Source organism: Caretta caretta, chromosome 28, assembly GCF_965140235.1.
Source record: "Caretta caretta isolate rCarCar2 chromosome 28, rCarCar1.hap1, whole genome shotgun sequence".
NCBI classification, from domain to species: domain Eukaryota; kingdom Metazoa; phylum Chordata; order Testudines; family Cheloniidae; genus Caretta; species Caretta caretta.
In genome coordinates this window covers 15076973-15084971 of record NC_134233.1, presented here as the reverse complement: position 1 = coordinate 15084971, position 7999 = coordinate 15076973, and the positions used below count along the sequence as shown (strand labels likewise).

The window sequence follows — 7999 nt, the reverse complement described above, 5'->3', positions numbered from 1 at the left end:
CCCCCCCCGTGTGTGTGGGGGGAGCTGCCCCCCCCCTCCGGGTTCTGCGCCCCTCCCAGACTGGGGGCGGCCCCCCCCCGCCCCTCTCCCCCCTTCCTCCGGGACCCGCATGGGTGGGGCGCTGGGGGGGCACCCCAAAAGCAGGAGCCCCGCCCTCAGCCAAGCCCCCCCCCCGCGCCCCCCACCCCGCCGGCCAATCCCCGGCCTGCAAAGTTCCCGACCGAGAAAACGCTGGAAAAGCGGGGGCAGAAGAAAGGGAAGTTTTTGGTTCCCGCTGCCACGTTGCCAAAAAGTGGGGGCGGGGCGGAGGAGGGGTCTGGGGGGGGGGCCGTGAGGGATGGGGACCCCTTGGGGGGCAGGGAGGGAAATATGGGAAATATGAGGGGGGGACTCCTAGGGGGAGAGAGGGGAGCGTGGGAAAAGGGGGCACTTGGGGAATGAGGGGGCAGTGGGGCTGGTGGGTTAGAGCAAGGGGGGCAGGGATCCAGGACTCCTGGGTTCCCTCCTTGGCACTGGGAGGGGAGCAGGGGCTAGTGGTTAGAGCTGGGGGGCAGGGATCCAGGACTCCTGGGTTCCCTCCTTGGTACTGGGAGGGGGCAGGGGGCTGGGGGAGGGGCTGGGAGCCAGGACTCCTGGGTTCTCTTCCCAGCTCTGGGAGGGGAGCAGGGACTAGTGGTTAGAGCAGGGGAGGCTGGGAGCAGGACTCCTGGGTTCTCTCCCCAGCTCTAGGAGGGGAGTGGGGTTCTGGTGGGTTAGAGCAGGGAGGGCTGGGAGCCAGGACTCCGGGGTTCTCTCCTCAGCTCTGGGAAGGAAGTGGGGGCAAGTGGCTAGAGTGGGGGGGCTGGGAGCCAGGACTCCTGGGTTCTCCTCCTGGGCCTGGGAAAGGAGTGGGCTCTCGTGGGGGGGGGGGTTTGAAAATCCCTCCCCCCACAGTGGCACAATTCCACCAACCCAACGGGTAGAAAGCACTCGGTGGGGTCACTGCGCCAATTGCGGGCGGGGGGGGGGGGGTCCGCCCCAGAGACTCGTCTACACTAGGGCCACGCCAGCGGCGCGTGTCTGGCGGAGTCGGCGGCTCCCTCCCGCCCGAGCCGGGAAATCGCCCCCACGAGGCCTAGCGCAGGGGGCGGGGGGGGGCGTCACTTCCATGGCTCCGGGCTGGGGCGGCTTCTTCGCTCCGGCGCCCCGGAACCTCCCCCCACGTGGCCGTGTAGACGAGCCCCGGCATGCTTGGGCTTCGGGCCTTCACGGGGCCGGGGCAAGCCGGGGGGCTGCTGACGCCTGTCAGCGCCCCTCCGTCTCCTCTCGGGGGGCGGGCGGGGGGCACGGCCAGAATCACTGGGCCCCGTTTGTGCCCCCCACCCCCCCCCGGCTGGAGGAGCTGGATCCGCGGGCCCGGGGCCGGAGCAGTTCGCTCTCCCCGCCCCGGCCCCAGAGGAGATCTGTGCCCCCGCTGACAGGTGTGTGTGTGGGGGGGACCCTGCTTGCACCCCCCCCTTCCGCACGCCGTCGGGGGGGGGAGCTGGGTCCACGTGGAGAGTCGGGGCTCGGTCAGGGTCTCGCCCCGGCCCCAGGATGGACGTGGGAAGATCCGGGGGCCGCCCCCAAGCGCCCTGGAGGGTGGGTGGGGGGCAGATCTGGGCTGGGGGGCTGCCTGGTGCGTCCCCCCCCTCACGCCCGGCCAGTGGCTGTAACAAGCCCTTGCGGGGGGGGGGTGCCCGGGGGCTGGGCTAGTTCAGGGGTGAGCCCTGTCGGGGGTGGGGGGACCCCTCTGGATGGTGGGGGGGGCAGGGACTCGGGTGCTGGGGGGGAGGGGCGCTGGGGGGGCACTAGGCGGGGGGGGTCCAGCCCAGGTCAGTGTAGACGGGCCCTGCCCAGACGCCCCCCCCCCGCCACAGCTGACCTAGCCCCCGCCCCCCTGGCTCCTCCCCACAGGAGCTGGGGCGGGTGGGGGACCAGGAACAGATCCCCGCCCCCCCAGCACCGAGGGGGCGGGGCCTAGCGGAGGGAAGCAGAAGCGGGGCTGCCCCGCCTAAGATGGCAGCGGGGGGCGGGGCCTAGCGGGGGAAGGCGGAAGCGGGGGTGCCCCGGCTAAGATGGCGGCGGCGGGGGGCGGGGCCTAGCGGGGGGAGGCGGAAGCGGGGGTGCCCCGGCTAAGATGGCGGCGGCGGGGGGCGGGGCCTAGCGGAGGGAAGCGGAAGCGGGGGTGCCCCGGCTAAGATGGCGGCGGCGGGGGGCGGGGCCGAGCGGGGGAGGCGGAAGCGGGGCTTCTCCGCCTAAGATGGCGGCGGGGGGCGGCTCCCAGAAGTGACGCCGGCCCCCCCCCAGCCCGGCCCCAGCATGGTGGAGAAGAAGGTGGCAGGTAGCGGGGAGGTGGCGGGGAGCGGAAGGGGATGGTGGGGGGCTGGGCGGGGTTCGTGGGGGGCCGGGAGCAGGGGATCTGGGCAGGGGGCGGGAGCAGGGGGTCTGGGGGGGTTCTCGGGGGGGCGGGAGGAGGGGGTCTGGGCGGGGTTCGCGGGGGGGCGGGGGCGGGAGCAGGGGGTCTGGGGGGGTTCTCGGGGGGGCGGGAGCAGGGGGTCTGGGCGGGGTCTGGGTGGGGTTCGCGGGGGCGGGGCGGGAGCAGGGGGTCTGGGGGGGTTCTCGGGGGTCCGGCGGGCGGGAGCAGGGGGTCTGGGCGGGGTTGGTGGGGGCGGGGCGGGAGCAGGGGGTCTGGGTGGGGTTCGTGGGGGCGGGGCGGGAGCAGGGGGTCTGGGTGGGGTTCGTGGGGGCAGGGCGGGAACAGGGGGTCTGGGCGGGGTTCGTGGGGGGCGGGGGCGGGAGCAGGGGGTCTGGGCGGGGTTCTCGGGGGGGTGGTGCGGGGGGCGGGAGCAGGGGGTCTGGGGGGGTTCTCGGGGGGGCGGGGGCGGGAGCAGGGGGTCTGGGTGGGGTTCGCGGGGGCGGGGCGGGAGCAGGGGGTCTGGGCGGGGTTCGCGGGGGCGGGGCGGGAGCAGGGGGTCTGGGTGGGGTTCGTGGGTGCAGGGCGGGAACAGGGGGTCTGGGCGGGGTTCGTGGGGGGCGGGGGCGGGAGCAGGGGGTCTGGGCGGGGTTCTCGGGGGGGTGGTGCGGGGGGCGGGAGCAGGGGGTCTGGGGGTTCTCGGGGGGGCGGGAGCAGGGGGTCTGGGTGGGGTTCTCGGGGCAGGGGGCGGGAGCAGGGGGTCTGGGCGGGGTTTTTGGGGGGTCGCGGGGGCGGGGCGGGAGCAGGGGGTCTGGGTGGGGTTCGCGGGGGCGGGGCGGGAGCAGGGGGTCTGGGCGGGGTTCGTGGGGGCGGGGCGGGAGCAGGGGGTCTGGGTGGGGTTTTTGGGGGGTCGCGGGGGCGGGGCGGGAGCAGGGGGTCTGGGTGGGGTTCGCAGGGGCGGGGCGGGAGCAGGGGGTCTGGGGGGGTTCGCGGGGGCGGGGCGGGAGCAGGGGGTCTGGGTGGGGTTCGCGGGGGCGGGGCGGGAGCAGGGGGTCTGGGGGGGTTCGCGGGGGCGGGGCGGGAGCAGGGGGTCTGGGTGGGGTTCGTGGGGGCGGGGCGGGAGCAGGGGGTCTGGGTGGGGTTCGTGGGGGCAGGGCGGGAACAGGGGGTCTGGGCGGGGTTCGTGGGGGGCGGGGGCGGGAGCAGGGGGTCTGGGCGGGGTTCTCGGGGGGGTGGTGCGGGGGGCGGGAGCAGGGGGTCTGGGGGGGTTCTCGGGGGGGCGGGGGCGGGAGCAGGGGGTCTGGGTGGGGTTCGCGGGGGCGGGGCGGGAGCAGGGGGTCTGGGCGGGGTTCGCGGGGGCGGGGCGGGAGCAGGGGGTCTGGGTGGGGTTCGTGGGGGCAGGGCGGGAACAGGGGGTCTGGGCGGGGTTCGTGGGGGGCGGGGGCGGGAGCAGGGGGTCTGGGTGGGGTTCGTGGGGGCAGGGCGGGAACAGGGGGTCTGGGCGGGGTTCGTGGGGGGCGGGGGCGGGAGCAGGGGGTCTGGGCGGGGTTCTCGGGGGGGTGGTGCGGGGGGCGGGAGCAGGGGGTCTGGGTGGGGTTCGCGGGGGCGGGGCGGGAGCAGGGGGTCTGGGGGGGTTCGCGGGGGCGGGGCGGGAGCAGGGGGTCTGGGCGGGGTTCGCGGGGGCGGGGCGGGAGCAGGGGGTCTGGGTGGGGTTCGCGGGGGCGGGGCGGGAGCAGGGGGTCTGGGGGGGTTCGCGGGGGCGGGGGCGGGAGCAGGGGGTCTGGGCGGGGTTCGCGGGGGCGGGGCGGGCGCCCGGCCGGGCGGCAGTGGGGGGAGCAGGGGGGGGCGGGGGCAGGCCCTCGGCCGGCGGGGGGCCGGTTCTGACCCGTGGCTCTGCCCCCCCCCCCAGTGCGGTCCCAGGACCCGGGCCAGCGGCGCATCCTGGACCGGGCCACCCGCCAGCGCCGCCTGAACCGCCAGCTGGAGGCGCTGGAGAACGACAACTTCCAGGACGACCCCCACGCCAACCTGCCCCAGCTGGGGAAACGCCTGCCCCAGTTCGACGACGACGCCGAGACCGGTGCGCCCGGGCCCCCCGAGCTGCCGGGACGCCTGGGTTCTCTCCCCGGCTCTGGGGGGCAGTGGGGGCTAGTGGTTAGAGCCGGGGGGGGGTGGCGGGGAGCCAGGACGCCTGGGTTCTCTCCCCGGCTCTGGGAGGGCAGTGGGGGCTAGTGGTGAGAGCCGGGGGGGTGGCTGGGAGCCAGGACGCCTGGGTTCTCTCCCCGGCTCCGGGAGGGCAGTGGGGGCTAGTGGTTAGAGCCGGGGTGGGGGCTGCTGTGGGGGATAGATTGTAGGGCTTGCGACCCCGGGGACGGGGCCCACGATGGTATCCTGGGGGGCGGGTCCAGGCCACAGAGGGTGGGGGGCTCACTCGTATGAGGGGGCGTCAGTCTCTCTGCCCCGGGCGTGGGGGTCTCGGTCTCTCTCTGACCCAGTGGTTCTCAACCTCATTGTCAATGTGGGGCCGGGCGGCAGCCCCGCCCCCGCCGCACTGGGCAGCGGGGGACCCGGCCCCCCGCCCCGCGGCTGGGCCGCAGCGGTGGGGAGCCGGGTTCGAAAGGCGACTCTGCCCCCCCAGGGAAGAAGAAGAAGAAGACCCGGGGAGATCACTTCAAACTCCGCTTCCGGAAAAACTTCCAGGCGCTGCTGGAGGAGCAGGTGGGGCCAGCCCCGGGGCGCGCGCGGGGGGCTGGGTGGCCCCCGGAAGGGGTGTGTGTGGGGGGGGCAGGGGTGTGTGTAGGGGGGGCGGGGGGGTGTCACGGACTCTCAGGACTCGTGCTCTCTCTCGGCCCCGTGCGGTCCACGGGGGGCACCCCCTTCAGTGCGACCGCCCTTCTGGGGGGTCCACTCTCTCCCGGGGGTTCAGCCCCTCCGCCCCCTGGACCCACACCGCTCCGAGCCTTAGCCTGCCTGGCTCCTGCCGTGGCCCCCCCCTCGATCTCGCCACCCCCAGAGAGAGTAATGCCCCCCCCCCCGATCTCTCCAGGCCCAGGGGGAATCAGGCCCCCCCCGATCTCTCCAGGCCCAGGGGGAATAAGGCCCCCCCGCACGATGTCTTCACCCCCAGAGGGAATAAGGCCCCCCTACGATCTCTCCACCCCCAGAGGGAACCCCCACGGAGTGTGTGTGGGGGGGTCTGGCCCAGCCCCACGGATTGAGTGTGTGTGTGTGGGGGGGTCCTGCCCCACAGTGTGTGTGGGTTGGGGGGCGTCCGGCCTGGCTTGGACTGTGTGTTCGTGGGGGAGGGAGGTGTGGCCTGGAGCGTGAGGAGGAGTAAGGGGGTGCTGGGGAAAGCATGGGGGGGGCTGCGGGGTAGGAGCAGTGTGGTGAAGGCACAGGGGGGCCAGCGGTGGCTGTGGGGCAGATGTGTATCCAGGAGCTGTGGGGCCGGGACTGTGGGGCAGAGCCATGGGGGGCCGCTGGAGTCTGTGGGGCGGAGGCGTGGGGGGCCGGCGGGGACTGTGGGGCGGAGGCATGGGGGGCCGGCGGGGTCTGTGGGGGGCCGGTGGGGACTGTGGGGCGGAGGCAGGGGGGGCTGGCGGAGCCATGGGGGGCCAGCGGGCGCTGTGGGGCGGAGGCATGGGGGGCCGGCGGGGTCTGTGGGGGGCCGGCCGGGACTCACGCTCTCCCTGCCCCCCAGAACCTGAGCACCGGCGAGGGCCCCAACTACCTGACGGCCTGCGCGGGCCGCTCCAGCCTGCCCCAGCGTCATTTCTGCACCGTCTGCGGCCTCCCCTCCCACTACACCTGCGTCAGCTGCGGGGCCCGCTACTGCTCCGTGCGCTGCCTCTGCACCCACCAGGAGACCCGGTGAGCCCCCCCGGGCCCCCCCCCGGGGCCCAGCCCCCGACCGCCGACCCCGCCGGGACCCCCCGGCCGCCGGCACCTCCCGGGCCCCCCCCGGCCGCCGACCCCGCCGGGACCCCCCGGGACCCCCCCCCGACCCCGCCGGCACCCCCCGGGCCCGGCCCCCGACCCCGCCGGACCCCCAGGGCCCCCCCCGGACACCGACCCCGGGGAGCCCCCGCCGGGACCCCCAGGGCCCACCCCCCGGCCGCTGTCCCCGGGGAGACCCAGAGAGCCCCTCACTGCCCCCAGGGACTCTGGGGACCCCATCACCGCCCCGGGGAGCCCCCCGCAACCCCCAGAGGCCAGGGGAGACCCCCACCGTCCCCAGGTACCTCCCAGGACACCAGGTGATACCCCTTGTACCTCCCAGGGGAGACCCCTGCTGTTCCCCCCAGGTACTTCCTGGGAGACCAGGGGTGACCCCCCTCAGCCACCTCTCAGGGGAGACCCCCCCCAGGAGACCAGGTGAGTGCTCAGGGAGGCACCGGGGCTGGGGAGGGGGTTGCCGGGCAGTGGGGTCCCTGGGAGAGGTATTGGGGGGCTCTCTGTTAATGCTACATCTTGCCCTAGGCCGAGCCCCAGCCCCTCTGGTCTCTCTGCTGCTCCCATCCCGCCCTGGGGGGGCCTCGGCCAACGCCCCCATCTCACCCCGCCCCCCAATCTCGGTCTCTCTGTGCAGGTGCCTGAAGTGGACGGTTTAGCCCTGCCCGGGATCCTGGATCTTCACCCCAACCTTTGGGGACCCTGATCCTGCTGCCCTGGGAGGAGGCTGATCCCGGGGAGCCCCTGATCCTGCTGTTTTGGGGGGCCCCTATCCTGCTGCCTGGGGGGGGGGGTCTGATCCTGGGGGGCCCTGGGCCTGCCTGTCAATAAATTCTCCATCCCCAAGACCCTGTGTGTTTTCTCTGTGCTCACTGGGGTGGGCCAGGGATCCAGCCCCGTAGTGCACTGGGTGGGGGGTGCCTAGATCCAAGTGGAGGGGCACAGATACATCCTTCCCCCCCAGAACTGAGAGTTCACGCTGTTGCATGGAGGGAGGGGAAACTGAGGCACACAGTAAGGGGCAGCTCAGGGATCCCCCACAACAAGGAGAGGCCCTGCACAGGGCGCCAGGGTTCTTCTCCTTGCTGGGTGACTTCTTCCCTCCCTCAGGCCCAGCTGTACCCCCAGGAACTGGGTGAGGGTGGGTGGAAGGGAGTGGGGCCTAGGGGTTAGAGCACGGGGGGGCTGGTAGTTCCCCTCCACCCACCCCCTGCTCTAACGCCTGGACCCCACGCCCCTCTCCCAGTTGGGGATAGAACCCAGGAGTCCTGGATCCCACTTCCCCCCTGCTTTAACCACGAGACCCCACTCCCCTCCCAGACCCGAGGATAGAACCCAGGAGTCCTGGCTCCCCCCAGGCGCCCCCCCCGACAACTAGACCCCACTCCCCTCCCAGAGCTGGGGAGAGAACCCAGGGGTCCTGCATCCCAACCCCCAGGGCACCTCACCCCACCTGCCCTCAGTGCCAGGTGTTACTGGCCCGGTCTCTGCACTGGTCTCCGGCGGCTCTGAGCTGAAGCCGTGCTGGGGAGCGGGGCAGCCCCATGGGATGTGACCCCTGCCCCCCCAGCGGGAGCCCACTGGCCCTGCAGCCCCTGTGGAGGAGCCTAGCTG

The 7999-nt window shown here is 74.4% G+C and overlaps 1 protein-coding gene across 2 annotated transcripts; it reads left to right on the top strand.

Moving 5' to 3' along the window:
* The first annotated feature begins 1132 nt into the window (after positions 1-1132).
* Positions 1133-7233, top strand: ZNHIT1 (zinc finger HIT-type containing 1). Of its 2 annotated transcripts, none has more exons than XM_075124027.1 (5): positions 1133-1460; positions 4344-4514; positions 5073-5152; positions 6135-6304; positions 7023-7233. In XM_075124027.1, exons 1-5 carry the CDS (start codon positions 1148-1150, stop codon positions 7042-7044), a joined length of 756 nt encoding a protein of 251 aa, XP_074980128.1. In that variant the 5' UTR covers positions 1133-1147; the 3' UTR covers positions 7045-7233. The 2 variants fall into 2 exon arrangements, with proteins under 2 accessions (XP_074980128.1, XP_048689915.1); XM_048833958.2 differs by lacking the exon at positions 1133-1460 and adding an exon at positions 2248-2362.
* Positions 7234-7999: the final 766 nt, after the last annotated feature.

Bases quoted from the DNA above. Each gene is read 5' to 3' on its own strand.
- ZNHIT1 (XM_075124027.1), top strand. From the start codon at position 1,148: ATGGCTCCGGGCTGGGGCGGCTTCTTCGCTCCGGCGCCCCGGAACCTC. The intron at 1,461-4,343 runs GTGTGTGTGTGG...CCCCCCCCCCAG, and splicing joins ATCTGTGCCCCCGCTGACAG to TGCGGTCCCAGGACCCGGGC. The intron at 5,153-6,134 runs GTGGGGCCAGCC...CCTGCCCCCCAG, and splicing joins AGGCGCTGCTGGAGGAGCAG to AACCTGAGCACCGGCGAGGG.